Source organism: Hyperolius riggenbachi, chromosome 3 (assembly GCF_040937935.1).
Source record: "Hyperolius riggenbachi isolate aHypRig1 chromosome 3, aHypRig1.pri, whole genome shotgun sequence".
NCBI lineage: Eukaryota > Metazoa > Chordata > Amphibia > Anura > Hyperoliidae > Hyperolius > Hyperolius riggenbachi.
In genome coordinates, this window is record NC_090648.1 from 233,958,227 (window position 1) to 233,975,455 (window position 17,229).

At 42.1% G+C, this 17,229-nt stretch overlaps 1 protein-coding gene across 1 annotated transcript in view; it reads right to left on the reverse strand.

Moving 5' to 3' along the window:
* Positions 1 to 11,779, reverse strand: part of UBE2H (ubiquitin conjugating enzyme E2 H) — a 61,976-nt gene extending 50,197 nt beyond the window's left edge. The window contains exon 1 of the mRNA XM_068275966.1: positions 11,372 to 11,779. Coding sequence (XP_068132067.1) covers positions 11,372 to 11,424 — 53 coding nt within the window. The 5' untranslated portion in view covers positions 11,425 to 11,779. The remainder of the gene's footprint in view (positions 1 to 11,371) is intronic.
* Between the last annotated feature and the right edge of the window lie 5,450 nt (positions 11,780 to 17,229).

Genomic DNA, 17,229 nt, shown 5'->3' on the forward strand with positions numbered 1-17,229 from the left:
CCCCCGTATGATGTAACACACACGCTACTCCTCCGTCCCTACACCCCTCCACCCAGAAACAGAGCATGTCATCAGCTATAGAGCCGACTTTGCACTTGTGCAGCCCAGCCCAGCGATGTCACACGAGATAAAACAGTTAACCTGTGACATTTTAAGCACATAGAGACTTATAATTTGATCTAGGGAATAGGATTATTTTCATTGATCTGCTTTAAATCCCAGTTCTATTTCTCTTTTCTCGTGAGGTACAAGTGGCTTAGGTATCTGAAAGGGTTCTGTATTCCACGTAGACCAAATTCCAGTCATTTGAGGTTGCTTGTGGCACACAATGTAACACCTGTTACAGATATTGGAAATCACTGGATGAGCTATCAACATGCATACTCAATTGATCAAGCAAGTACAGAGTCTAAAGAAAAAAAAAAAAAAATTATATATACATACACATGTATACATACACATACATTATATATACATATACATACATATACACACACACACACACCTATACATGCACATATGCACATGCACATATGCACATATGCACATGCACATATACATGTATACATACACGTATACATACACGTATACATACACGTATACACGCATACATACACGTATACACGCATACATACACGTATACACGCATACATACACGTATACACGCATACATACACGTATACACGCATACATACACGTATACACGCATACATACACGCATACATACACGCATACATACACGCATACATACACGCATACATACACGCATACATACACGCATACACGCATACATACACGTATACACGCATACATACACGTATACACGCATACATACACGTATACACGCATACATACACGTATACACGCATACATACACGTATACACGCATACACGTATACACGCATACACGCATACACGCATACACGCATACACGCATACACGCATACACGCATACACGTATACACGCATACACGTATACACGCATACACGTATACACGCATACACGTATACACGCATACACGTATACACGCATACACGTATACACGCATACATACACGTATACACGCATACATACACGTATACACGCATACATACACGTATACACGCATACATACACGTATACACGCATACATACACGTATACACGCATACATACACGTATACACGCATACATACACGTATACACGCATACATACACGTATACACGCATACATACACGTATACACGCATACATACACGTATACACGCATACATACACGTATACACGCATACATACACGTATACACGCATACATACACGTATACACGCATACATACACGTATACACGCATACATACACGTATACACGCATACATACACGTATACACGCATACATACACGTATACACGCATACATACACGTATACACGCATACATACACGTATACACGCATACATACACGTATACACGCATACATACACGTATACACGCATACATACACGTATACACGCATACATACACGTATACACGCATACATACACGTATACACGCATACATACACGTATACACGCATACATACACGTATACACGCATACATACACGTATACACGCATACATACACGTATACACGCATACATACACGTATACACGCATACATACACGTATACACGCATACATACACGTATACACGCATACATACACGTATACACGCATACATACACGTATACACGCATACATACACGTATACACGCATACATACACGTATACACGCATACATACACGTATACACGCATACATACACGTATACACGCATACATACACGTATACACGCATACATACACGTATACACGCATACATACACGTATACACGTATACATACACGTATACACGTATACACACACGTATACACGTATACACACACGTATACACGTATACACACACGTATACACGTATACATACACGTATACACGTATACATACACGTATACACGTATACATACACGTATACACGTATACATACACGTATACACGTATACATACACGTATACACGTATACATACACGTATACACGTATACATACACGTATACACGTATACATACACGTATACACGTATACATACACGTATACACGTATACATACACGTATACACGTATACATACACGTATACACGTATACATACACGTATACACGTATACATACACGTATACACGTATACATACACGTATACACGTATACATACACGTATACACGTATACATACACGTATACACGTATACATACACGTATACACGTATACATACACGTATACACGTATACATACACGTATACATACACGTATACACGTATACATACACGTATACACGTATACATACACGTATACATACACGTATACATACACGTATACACGTATACACGTATACATACACGTATACATACACGTATACATACACGTATACACGTATACATACACGTATACACGTATACATACACGTATACACGTATACATACACGTATACACGTATACATACACGTATACACGTATACATACACGTATACACGTATACATACACGTATACACACACGTATACATACACGTATACATACACGTATACACGTATACATACACGTATACACGTATACATACACGTATACATACACGTATACACGTATACATACACGTATACACGTATACATACACGTATACACGTATACATACACGTATACACGTATACATACACGTATACACGTATACATACACGTATACATACACGTATACACGTATACATACACGTATACACGTATACATACACGTATACACGTATACATACACGTATACACGTATACATACACGTATACACGTATACATACACGTATACACGTATACATACACGTATACACGTATACATACACGTATACACGTATACATACACGTATACACGTATACATACACGTATACACGTATACATACACGTATACACGTATACATACACGTATACACGTATACATACACGTATACACGTATACATACACGTATACACGTATACATACACGTATACACGTATACATACACGTATACACGTATACATACACGTATACACGTATACATACACGTATACACGTATACATACACGTATACACGTATACATACACGTATACACGTATACATACACGTATACACGTATACATACACGTATACATACACGTATACATACACGTATACATACACGTATACACGTATACATACACGTATACACGTATACATACACGTATACACGTATACATACACGTATACACGTATACATACACGTATACACGTATACATACACGTATACACGTATACATACACGTATACACGTATACATACACGTATACACGTATACATACACGTATACACGTATACATACACGTATACACGTATACACGTATACATACACGTATACACGTATACATACACGTATACACGTATACATACACGTATACACGTATACATACACGTATACACGTATACATACACGTATACACGTATACATACACGTATACACGTATACATACACGTATACACGTATACATACACGTATACACGTATACATACACGTATACACGTATACATACACGTATACACGTATACATACACGTATACACGTATACATACACGTATACACGTATACATACACGTATACACGTATACATACACGTATACACGTATACATACACGTATACACGTATACATACACGTATACACGTATACATACACGTATACACGTATACATACACGTATACACGTATACATACACGTATACACGTATACATACACGTATACATGTATACATACACGTATACACGTATACATACACGTATACATACACGTATACATACACGTATACATACACGTATACATGTATACATACACGTATACATGTATACATACACGTATACATGTATACATACACGTATACATGTATACATACACGTATACATGTATACATACACGTATACATGTATACATACACGTATACATGTATACATACACGTATACATGTATACATACACATATACATGTATACATACACATATACATGTATACATACACGTATACATGTATACATACACATATACATGTATACATACACATATACATGTATACATACACATATACATGTATACATACACATATACATGTATACATACACATATACATGTATACATACACATATACATATACATACACATATACATGTATACATACACATATACATATACATATACATGTATACATACACATATACATATACATGTATACATACACATATACACATACACATATACATACACATACACATACACATACACATGTATACATACACATATACACATACACATACATATACATGTATACATACACATACACATATACATACACATACACATATACACATACACATGTATGTACACACACACACACACACACACACACACACACACACACACACCTCTTTTTACTTGACATTTATGTTAAGGAATTGTGTGCAGAGCTAAAACGCAGAACCCCTGCAGCAGAATGATGTAATTAAACCCCCCAAATTCTGGGGAAAAATTGCATGACTTCACAGGTCATGGATTTTGCTGCCCGGGGAGGCAGAGCTTTGCACTGTAGCTGTGCCCCCAGTCAAGACAATCTCCGCAGATCTCTGCCTCTATCAGTGAAAGAAGATGGAGAGGGGCGGGAGGAGGCAGAGATCCACAGAGATTGACAGAGACCGAGTTACTGCACAAAGCTCTGCCTCTACCAGGAAGGAGCCCCGAATTTTGCCCCTGGGACTTCGGGGGTTTCATTGCATCATTCTGCCGTGGGAATGCAGAGTTTTAGCTCTGCACATATTGCTTAACATACATTTCAAGTAAAAAGTATTTTTAAGGCTTCAGACTCTTTAAATGACAGAGGATCAAGCAAGCATCCCTGGAGCAGGAACAACAATTGCAATCAGCTGAGAAGGCCCAACCCATCCAACGTTCAGGGCCCGTTTCCACTTGTGCGGTGTTGAATCGCCGCTGACAAAATCGCATGCGGGTGAGATTCCGCATGCGTATTTTACCACGATTTCACATAGGTTAGTATTTATGCAATTTTAACCATGTCACTGCCTGTGTGATTTAACATTCGTTTCTATGCGAAATCGCGGTAAAATATGCATGGCAAAACTGCATGAGATTTCCCTAATAAATACATTAGCGGCGATTCGCATAGCGGTGTGTGAATTCTGAGGGCTCTTCCGTGCAGATTTCTCCCGCACAGAAAAAACGCTCAGGATTACTGACAAGTGGTAACAGGGCTATCCACTTGTATTGGCTATGTGAATCCGCATGCGGACGACGGATACGGATTCGTGATAGTGGAAACGGGCCCTCAAAGTACCATATATACTCCAGTATAAGCCAAATTTTTGGGTCCAAAAAAATTGGCCCAAAAGTGGAGGTCTCTGCTTATCCGCGAGTCCTAACAGGCCCTGAGTGCCCCCCGCCATGTGCTCAGTGCAGTAGTGTTCATTCCCCGCTCGGGATTTCCCTGCTTGCCTGTTGCCGGCTCATGTCTATGACGCCCGCTCGTGGCGAAAGGCCACTGCATAACGTCAGACGCGAGCCGGCAACAGTCAAGCAGGGAAATCTGAGCGGTGAGGAGCGGTGAGTGAAAGCTTCCGCCGTACCCCTGCACAAGTAGCCTGTAGGGGGGGGGGGGGGGTGTGGAAGGGGGGAGGTTTAGAAACTCAGGGAGGGGGTCGGCCACATGTCATAAATCACGCCGTGAACATTTTACCCTCACGGAGATCACAACAGCATATGGTGGAATGGGCACTCGGAAGTCACTGCTGCACTCTGCATATGGCAGGGGCACTTGGGGAGAGGTGTCATATTAAAGCGGACCTGAACTCAGAACTTTACTCTCTGCTCTAAAAAAAAAAAAAAAAAAAAAAAAAAGTTACACTACAGCATAATAACCTTTGCAGAAACTTTTTTTTTTTTTTGATTACAGCTGATACAAATCCAGAAATTAATCTGCACCGTTTCTACTTCCTGCTTTCTTGGAAGCAGAAATATTAACATCCCGTGCTTTCAAATGAGTTTATCTGCCATGGCAGTCAGGAGACATAGGGGAGAGAGTGGGGATTACACAGGCTAAACTCTCTAAATACATACAGGGTGCATTTCTAGCAGTATTTTTATAATATTATAATCATATTATAAACATAATATTACAGTTTAGTAGAATCATAAGGCTTACAGACAGTATTGTGGAGAGTATAGCTTCTGTAATTCTTATCTCCCCCCCCCCCCCCCCCCCCGGCTTATACTTGGGTCAGTCATTTTTCCCTGTTTTTTTTTTTTTTTTTTTTTTAGTTAGAAGTTGGTCTATACTCGGGTCGGCTTATATTAAAGTATATACGGTAGTTCAGTTAGGAGCTGCACAAAAATTAGATACAGTATTATTCAATCTAACGTATCTAGATTCCGGCACAGTTCTGCTTAAAGGGGAACTGAAGACAGAGGCTGCCATGTTTATTTCCTTTTAAGCAATACCAGTTGCCTGGCAGCCCTGTTGATCCTCTGCCTTAATATTATTAGCCATAGCCCCGGAACAAGCATGCAGCAGATCAGGTGTTTCAGACTTTAAAGTCAGATCTGACTAGCTGCATGCTTGTTTCTGGTGTTATTCAGATACCACTGGAGAGAAATAGACCAGCAGGGCTGCCAGGCAACTGGTATGGATTAAAAGGAAATAAATATGGCAGCCTCCGTATCCATCTTACTTCAGTTCCCCTTTAAAGGAAACCAGAGACCGTATAAAATAAAAAGTTATACACACCTGGGGCTTCCTCCTGGCCCATGGATCGCTCCCACGCTGCCGTCCTCAGCCTTCTGTATTGCCGGCACCATAACTTCGGCCAGTCGCAGCCAGTCTGCACAAGAGACGTGCGCTCTCTATGTACCTCTTCGGCAGCCACGGCAGAGATACACACTTCTCTTGCACAGACAGGCCGGAAGTTACGGGACCCGGTATCAGCTATACAGAAGGCGGAGGACGGCGGCGTGGGAGCAATCCATGTGCATGGGGCTGGAGAAGGCCCCAGGTGTGGATAAAACTTATTTTGTACGGTCTCTGCTATACTTTTAGGTAGAGAGAGTGAAGTATGGTCTTTTGAAGGCTTGCAATAAACCATGTACAGTTTGTCATTAAAACTATTACCTGAACAAGCAATTGTTAGATGTCAGCATATCAGCTATAGGTAGCCATTTTTTCTCTGTAGGCTGTCAAGCACCTATGGCTATCAACTGACTAATCGACAAGCCAGAATAAAGTCTACCCAAACAGGGCCTGTTAGCTGTCAAACTCTGGCAGAGTGCGCCAACATAGCAGGGTATGGAGTTTTTCTATTCACTCACTGCAAGCCTACGGGCTTACCATGGGTTTGAAACACAGTCTGAGATACCACACCTAAGAAGGATAAAGTCTGATAAATATCAGCACTAGGGTTCCTGATTGAAAGCTGGGCCAAGTTTTGCACAGAGTTTGTATGTTCTCCCCATGTTTGTGTGCGTTTCCTCCGGGTACTCCAGTTTCCTCCAGCATCCCCAAAAGAGAACACAAGTTTCCTCGATTTCCCCCAAAAAAATGTCCTGGTGGATCACTTCAGCCAAGTGGCAGGAGATAACATTGTTCTTCCCCACGCCACGCACGATGTCACTCCCACTCTGCCTCCCCACTGCATAGAACAGAACACATCTCTCACAAAGCAAGCAACACATCTGCACAGCCTCAGGCCTGCAATGTCGCTTGAGAGATCAGGTCCCGATACCAATCGGGCAATATCGATTGGGTGTACAGGCCTTTAGTCTACGACAGGACTATGATCAGGATTAAAGGTCTGTACACATGCTGGATTAAAGTCTGTGCACAGATATAGACTAGTAGGAGAACCATGGCACTTAATTTTCAATTGTTTTTTCACAATGCCCATATATTTTTAAACATATCTAAGATGACTTTTATACTGCAAATCACAATTGCAATTCGCGATTCTGAATTTCACGGGAGCCTAGCAACACAAGAAGAAAAATGCAGAATTTATTTTTGATACCGGATGCAACTCACCGTAACCTCAAATTATAAACAGACATGTAACCTGAAGTGAGAGGCATATGGAGGCTGCCATATTTATCCCCTTTTAAACAATACCAGATAGCAGGTGTCACACCTGAGACAAGCATTTGGCTAATTTAGCCAAACTTTAGGTGCCCACACGATACAATAAAGTGATCCGATTTTATTGCAATTCGATAACAAGCGGATCCCCCCCCCAAAAAAATAGAAAGCTTTTTTTTCATGCGACTGAAAAATCCGATTTCCCTTTTTTTTCGATTTTTATCTATCCGGGAATGCTAGATATTTTTCTTCAATTTCTCTAAAGATTGCAAGGTGTGTGTTAGATTGACAATGTATTAATATACAAATATACACACAAGCAATTTTCTCAGAGTTTCCAATCATTTTTATCATAAATGGGGAAGAATTGAACACAGGCGTGTGGTACATTGGTCATGTTTTTGAAATTTTATAGAACCGGATCTACATGCTTGTTTAGGATCTATAGCTAAATGCATTAGATGCAGAGGATCAGCAGGCAATGAAATGTTAGCCTTTGGATTCCTCTCACTTTAGATTCCTGACAATTCAAATCATCGCATCAACACAGAAATAGAAGAAAAAATTATTAATATCAAACAAACACATTAACTGAATGTCAGCAAAGCGTGTATATATTCAAACATACAAGATGTCCAGGATTCTGAATTGCAAGAGTAATGAAAATCTGATGCAAGAAAATCTCTTTTCTAATTAACAAATGCTTTTTTTAAGTGCTTGTATTTTACAACTGAGCGTACATCCTGTAAGGCCAGTCTTTAGTATACAAAACACCTTCCTTTGTCACTTGATCAGCTGTTTCCTTGGCCCATCCTCTCTCCCTGCTTCCGGGTAGTAACAGACCAGCCAATAGTATGACAGCAAGCTGACAAAACAAGCAGCTCAGCACTCCTCTGCTCTAGTAATATGCAACAGTTTAATAAGGAAGTTAAAGGGAAGGGGGTTGGGGCTACATATTTATATCAGATACTTTCCAGGTCTTTCAAAACACATCCTAAATGACCTTTTCCCTACTTAAAAGCTACACTATTCAGGGATAGCAATTATGTTTCTAGTTAAAGAGAAATCTGTTCTCAAAGTGCACAGAAACAATATTTTGGCAACTCACTGGAATTAAAATACATCACAGAAGATACCCAGAATCATGTGGTTAACTACATATTAAATGCTAGACACTTGTGAAAAAACTGGCTCCAGAGGTAAGAGAAGAAAAAAAAAAGAGCCCACATGATGGGAGGGGGAATAAAATCATGCGAGTGAGTCAGAATTTCTGCAGGCTGGTTGTCATTACAAAGCCCAAAACATTTCCACCTTAATATTAAACAGATCATTGGTCTTACACAAAAGAAACAGACTAGGGCAATCACACTATCCTTTGTCTAATCAAGGAACAAGAAATAATTTTCAGAATTAAGCTTTTGTTAGCTTTCTCAAAGCAACATGCTGAGCAGAATTCAGGCCTGCTTGTGGAACATTACTACAACAGGCAACATTCCACCTCTGCTACATCACACATCTACAACACTCCTTTCACAGAAAGCCACCAAGTGAATTCACCAGACAGAAAACAAAAAACGTAGTGTCCTTAACCGCTAGGGTAAACTGCTGGATTGACAAAATAGAAAAGATGCAGTTGAGTCGAGTAGGAGTCTTACAAAAACAAGTTCACTACTAGATACCTACCCCCCCCCCCCCCCCCCCCCCCCCTTCCAATACACCCTATAGCACAGCCCCCTTATAGCCACTGGTGCCAGACAGACCTCTATGGAGAATATACAGGCCGTCATGAAGCAAGGTTAACTTTTGAACTGCCATGGAGTATAGGTATGAAACAGTTCAATAACACTTCACTGTATACAAAAAAGAATACACACACACCACCTTATATAGCCTTACGCAAGAAACAGCAAGACACTGACTTTATATCACATCCATACCAAACAAAAATATAGATAAAAAAACATAGCTAGGTGGCCCTTTCTTTGCTGAAGAGTCCTGCATTGCAGACCTGACAAGTCCAATAGGATTCTTTGTGCTCATTTAATGCAATGACACTTTCAGAACTCATTGTGTCTGAGGCAAGAAGCAAACAAAGAAAGAGCTGTACATTTTAAACCTTCCCTTCAAAATTAGACCTATACACAACATGTACCCCGTGGTTAGTGACCTCATTAAAGCTCTATGGTGAGGAACTTGAAAGTGTCACATGGAATGTTGCCTTTTTTCCATCTAAATAATTAAAAACAAAATAAATAAAAAGGTGAGGGCCTGAACAGTTTATGCCTGCTTCAATAAACCAGCAGGAAGCTAGGGATTACAGCCTTTTGTTAGCTGTCATTTGATAAAACTAGTAGAACATAAAGGATTATGGGACTCTAACAAGGTAAATATGACAAATAGGAAAAAATATATATATAGAACTCACACATACTAACATCTGCTTGCATGATTGCCATACTGCTTGTTAAGTTTAACATTACTATAATTTAAACAAATTACTGAACAAAGAATGTAAGCAAAACAAATTATGTGCCAATAAGCAAAGAAAAAGGCAACTAGGTTTTGCAACCTTGCTGTAAATGTCATGAGATCCTGATTTCAACACCACAGTGTAAAGACACGGTGGAAGAGTAAAAAAATTGTCGCAATTACCAGATCCCCTTATCATAGAACACAAACAAGCCAAGTCTGTCTGCTAGTTAAATATGAGGCCTTCCACAGTGGCCAGCCTTAGGACTCAGCAAATACTTGTACAGGGGATCCTGGCAATAGGATTACACAGACAGACAGGTGCCTTTAACAATCTTCGATGGTGAATTTTAATTTCAATAGGTTTTAAAGTACTCCGTAGAGAGCTATGCTGGGGGGAAGCATATTGTTTACATCAGAGCCCCCTAGAGCAGAACTCTATAGGCTGGCCAGCATACTATCCACACATCGGAAGCATTAACGGATTGCAAACGTCCACAGAGAGAGGCAGCGGCCCCCACATACGCTGGGCAGACCCGAGTGGGGGGGCTCTCGTACGCTCACCCCAGGTCTCATCATCAGCAGTGACAGCACAGTGACAATGGCAGCAGACACAATAGCCGCCGAGCTGTGGGCTTATGTGAGGCGCTCCCGGGCACAATGGTGTCACCCCAACACTGATCACCCCTCCTGCCCCGCCACCCCGACTACAGCCCTGCCAGAAGGATACAGTTTGACAACATCCGTGTCCATCCGCCTCTTGCCCGGGCTGGGAGATGACATGGCTGCAGCTCCCCCCCGGGGTGTCCCTCTCCGCTAGACAGACACGGCTCGGGCTGCCTTCGGGGTTTAATCGGCGACAGAAAAAAAAAGTGGGGCGCTCTTCTTCTCGGAGACTTCCTACTCGGAGGGCTCTCTATAGGACTATGTTGAGGTGCTGTGGGGGCCGAGTCTCACTGTCGGTCTCCCCCCTCGACTCCTGTTGCTGCTGCAGCAGATCCCTCCGCTCACCGGGGACCCCCTTCAAGACATCAATATACAACCGACTACAAGCACCCCCTGTCACGTGACCTCACCAACAGTGACGCGCCGGTCGCGGAGGAAGACTTAAAAACAGAGCTGGCTATGGGCGGGGCTAAGTACTGTGGGAGTGGCGTACGGTGTGCGGTTCAAGCCTCGGTGCGGAAAGACGGTTCACCTTCGCTGTTGCTTTTATAGTGGATCGTTTTTTTTCCATTTTGAGCATAGGCGTAGAGGGCAGCAAAGCCTTCTGGGATTTGTAGTGTCACAATGTGTCACAGTGTAAGATAGTGCTGGGTGTGTTTGGGGTCTAAAATAGTTGTAGAATTCCAGCCTGTGCTTCTTCTTTGAGGGATTCCTCGTTTCCTAAAGCTCACAGCTTTATGGCTACATCGTCAGCTATATTTTTGAATTGAGTTCCCAAGTGGAAGGGAGTGACAGTAACTTACAATTGTGTTCTTTTAAAATATTTAGTCTGGTGTACATAACTATATTAACCCCTTCCCGCTGATAGGCGTCGGGAAGGTGGCATCCCCAGGATCACCTAACGCCGAAAGGCATCAAGAGCGGTGGGTGCCGGATTGCGCACGCCAATGCGCGGCGCATTCCCACTTCAATGATGGAACTCCGTCATCAGTCTACCCGCGGCAATCGCCGCTAGCAGACTGTTAGACGGCGAAACCGCCGTCTATTTACATTGTACAGCGATGCAATGGACAGCAGTGTCACTCAGTTGTCCCCTAGAGCGGCTCCAACACGATCGCCTCTCATAGCTAATGACTATGAGAGGGATCGCTGTGACTGGAGGGTGGAGGTATAAAAAAAATACACATTTTTATTACAGAAAAAATACATATAAAATTAATAAAACAAACGGCAGCAGAAATCAGATGCCACCAACAGAAAGCTCTGTTGGTGGCAAGAAAAGGGGGGGGGGGGGATTCATTTGTGTGTTAAGTTGTATGGCTCTGCAGTGAGCTTTTAAAGCTGCAGAGCACTGAATTGTAAAAAATTACCTGGTCACACAGCACTGGACAATAGTTTAGGTTACAGACAATATCTAGGGGGGACATACAGCAATACGACAATACAGGAAAACAAGAAAAAACAGATCACGCAGCACAGTATGAGTACAAGGTAATGCTTAGTCGGTCACTGGAGGGGAGCATGAAGATTAGGCAAGTTGAGCTCACTCAAATGCATAGCATGGGTTCACAGTAATGGAGGTGCATGATCAGGTAGGACACAAAAGGAGGAGGACCCTGCCCGAAGACTTACAATCTAGAGGGAGAGGTAGGGACATGAAAGGTAGGGAACAGAATTCAGCTGTGGGTTTAGAGCACTTGTGAGGGGTGGTAGGCCAGAGTGAAAAGGTGAGTTTTGAGGGCCTTCTTGAAGATGTTGAAGGAGGGGTCTGCCCTAATGGGTGTAGGTAGGAAATTCCATAGTGTTGGAGCAGCTCTTGAGAAGTCCTGGAAGCGTGCATGGGATTGGGTGATGCGGGGGGCAGTCAAGCGAAGTTCATTGGAGGAGTGGAGTGAGCGGCTTGGTGTTTACCTCTGAGTGAGATCGGAAATGTACGTTGGGCAGGTTTTGTGGACAGATTTGTAAGTCAGACATAGTATCTTGAATCTGATTCTGGACTGGATAGGGAGCCAGTGGAGGGATTCACAGAGGGGAGCCGCCGTGGTGGAGCGATGGGAGAAGTGGATAATTCTGGCTGCCGCATTCATGATGGACTGCAGCGGGGCAATTCGGGTCATAGGGAGACCAGACAGCAGGGCATTGCAGTAGTCAAGGCGGGAAATTATGAGGGCATGGATGAGGAGTTTGGTGGTGGCAGAGGTCAGGAAAAGGCAGATCTTGCAGATATTACGGAGGAGGAAGTTGCAGGACTTTGTGAGGTTTTGGATGTGGGGAGTGAAGGAGAGTGCGGAGTCCAGGGTGGCGCCCAGACAGCAGGCTTGAGAGGAAGGGCGAACGGTAGTGTGGTTAACAGTGCCATGCACATCTGGGAGGTTTAGGCATGGCTGGGGTGGGAAGATCTCATATCTTTATTCTCATATTCTTATTTATTGATATAATGCCATTATCCTCTGAGACACTGTAAGGGTACACTGTGTCGCAATGGACAATATAATCGCAATGCTATTATTTATTTATTGTATTTATAAAGCATCAACATATTATGCAGTGCTGTACATTAGTTAAGGCTACAGACAAAATTTAGAGTTGACATACAATACAGGAATACAAGAAAAACCAGACCACACAGCACAGTATGAGTACAAGACAATGCTTAGTCCATCACTGTACGGGAGCATGGAGATTAGGCAAGTCGAGTTCACTCAAGAGTTCACTCAGATCCATAGGATGGGTGTACGATAATGGAGGAGCATGAACAGATAGAAGACAAAAGAAGGAGGACCCTGCCCGAAGGCTTACAATCTAGAGGGAGAGGTGGGGATGATATTGTAAAATAGTACGTTTGCATCTATATGTCAGTTGTGCGACGGATGACGTGAGCGATTACAGTTGCAGTGATGCACACTTGTATGTACTGTATATATACATCCCATTGAGTGGCATAGCAATAGGGAATGCGGAGGCTGTGACTGCACTGGAGCCCTTGGACCAGAGGGGCCCACTAGGGACCCTCCCTCAACTGCAGTATTAGCTCTTTACTGGGGCTATGATCATAACAATCACTTCTTGAATAGTGGTAATCCTTTACAAACTGTTCCCCTCCTCTGCTTACACCTCTTATACTGTGGATAATCTAAGCAGGTTTTGTTGCTCCATATGAATTGTTATGTATAGAATGCTTGGGGGGCTCAATGTAAAACTGGGCCCAAAGCTTCTTAGCAGTGCCACTGATCCCATTTAACTCGTAATGTTGCAATCCTGTTTGTCAGGATGCACAATGCAAAGTGTATAGTGTGAAAGTACCCCAAAGTAGAAAATATATATGGTTACACATGAAAGGGAAGTGCAGTAATAGTTGCCTTGTAATTGTACAAAGAGGTGGAACAACAGCTTACAACCTTGTCCACACTTGCAATAAATGTTCACCTAGGTTACTTTTCCACTGTAGCGTGATATTTTCGCCTGCAAAAAATCATGCAAAATGTTTCTGCTTGGTGAAAATTCGCATGTAGATCTTTACATGTTTTTATGTGATTTTTCGTACACATTAGTTAAATAAACATAATCTGCCTAGTAACAGCTTAGTCATGACTGCTGACAACTTCCTGTAACCATGGATCTAATGCAAATTTTCATGCAATTAACGCAAACATTCGTGTTGCTATGCGTTGCCTATCCAAAGCATTGTACGTGAATCATACGGTATGTCCGAAAAAATGATGCAGGACGTCAGATTTTTTCACGCGTACGAAAATTCGCACTGTATGGAAACAGCCCCATTCACTAATATTAGTTGGCAATTCAATGCGAATTTTCTGAGAGAAAACTGACACAAAACGCACAAGTGGAAAGGACAACTGTAATGAGAGTGATATGAAAGCTGACATATTTATTTCCTTTTAAACAGTATCAATTTCCTGGCAGCCCTGCTGATCTATTTGGCTGCAGTAGTGTTTAAATAACACCAGAAACAAGCATGCAGCTTATCTTGTCAGATTTGACAATAATGTCAGAAACACCTGTTATGCTGCATGCTTGTTTAGGATCAGTAGCTAAAAGTATTACACGTAGAGGAACAGCAGGATACTGGTATTGTTTAAAAGGAAATAAATATGGCAGCCTCCATATCCCTCTCGTTACAGTTGTCCTTTAAAGATTGTTGCTTGATTGTTAGAGCGATATCTTGGGCATTGGCATAATATTGATCAACATGACAGCATAGCAAAGTGCTTGTGCGTTGCTTGTTGTTGCATAGTATTGATCAACATGACAGCATAGTAAAAGTGACTGTTTGTTTCTTGTTGTTTAGTTGTCCGGCATTTCACATTGCTAAATGACAGTGGGCTCTATTCATAAAAAAGTTGTGGCGAAAAAACTCCTGGAGGGAAAATACCGCAGCGGTATTTTAGACTTCTGGGTGGTCATTCAAAAAAATGTTGCCAGCTGCGATGCAAGAGCGGAGATCTCCCGCTGAAAGCTGGCGGTAAGCTGTCGGAAGGCATGCGGAAACACTTCAGCCGGCAGAGTCCCTCCGTGCACTGCTCTCTCTGGGAGGTCTGTCCCATTCACTTGTATGTAATCCGCAAAATCAGAGGAAGCGGTATTTCCTGTCCACATACCGCTTCCTCTAAACTTTATGAATGGCCATTTTGTTACTTTTTTCTAGATAAATCTAGAAAAACACTGGAGAAGGAGGAAATTTCTCGCTCTGCTAGGGGATTGTAGATTTTCATGCGGGAACAGCTTTTATGAATGCCCACTTTGCTAAATGGACGGGAAAATCCGCTGTTTTGAGCGTAAAACTTGCGGTAACCTTTTATGAATAGAGCCCATTGTGGTACAGTTGTAGGAATGGTAGATTCGCAGCTGAGACTTAAGCTGGCCACTAACGGTCCAATTTCTAGCGAAAAATCGTTCGAGCGATCAGAAATTTTGATCGGACGAAAAATCATTCACTACACCATCTGCTAACCAATCATTGCTTCCTATCTATCACAACCACCAAGAAAATCCAAATTTTCGTTCGACGAAAATTCATTCGGGCGACATTTTTTTTCACTCGTTCATAATCGATTGTGTCCACCAATGGAGATTATTTACAAGCAATCCGATCAGAATTTCCGATCGTTCGAACGATTTTTCGCTAGAAATTGGACCGTTAGTGGCCAGCTTTAAGCTGGCCACTAACAGTCCAATTTCTAGGGAAAAATCGTTCGAGCGATCAGAAATTCTGATCGGACGAAAAATCGTTCACTACACCATCAACTAACTAATCATTGCTTCCTATCTATCACGACCACCAAGAAAATCCAAATTTTCGTTCGATGAAAATTCATCCGGGCGAAATTTTTTTCACTGGTTCATAATCGATTGTGTTCACCAATGGAGATTATTTACAACCAATCCGATCAGAATTTCTGATCCCTCGAACGATTTTTCGCTAGAAATTGGACCGTTAGTGGCCAGCTTTAGCAGAACAATCAGCTCTGCTCATTTTTTGTTTTTTTCTAGCATGTCGATAAAACTCAAAGTAAACTTGAGACGGGGGAACAAGTCCTATTTTACTTACCTTCTTTCAGCACGCCTCTTTCAGCTTCCACCAATCAGAAGCTAGAAAGTGGGTCGCGACTTAGCTTCCACTTGGAGGAAGCTGAAAGAGGCGGGGAGCAATGCGATGGAAGAGACAATGCGGGTGGAGGGGAGGCGGAGGAGACAGCGATTGACAAGTGCAAGGTAAATAGCAGGCTAGCGACAAGCGACTAGCGACAGGCAGCCTGCCGCTGTTTTCAGAGGGGGACAAGCAGCGCACAGTAAGGACACAGAGCATGTCATTGTGCAGAGCACATGCTTCTGTGTCCTATTATCTTTTGTAAAAAAACACCTCGGGTTCTCTTTAAGGTTAGATTTAAACAGTAGCGCAAT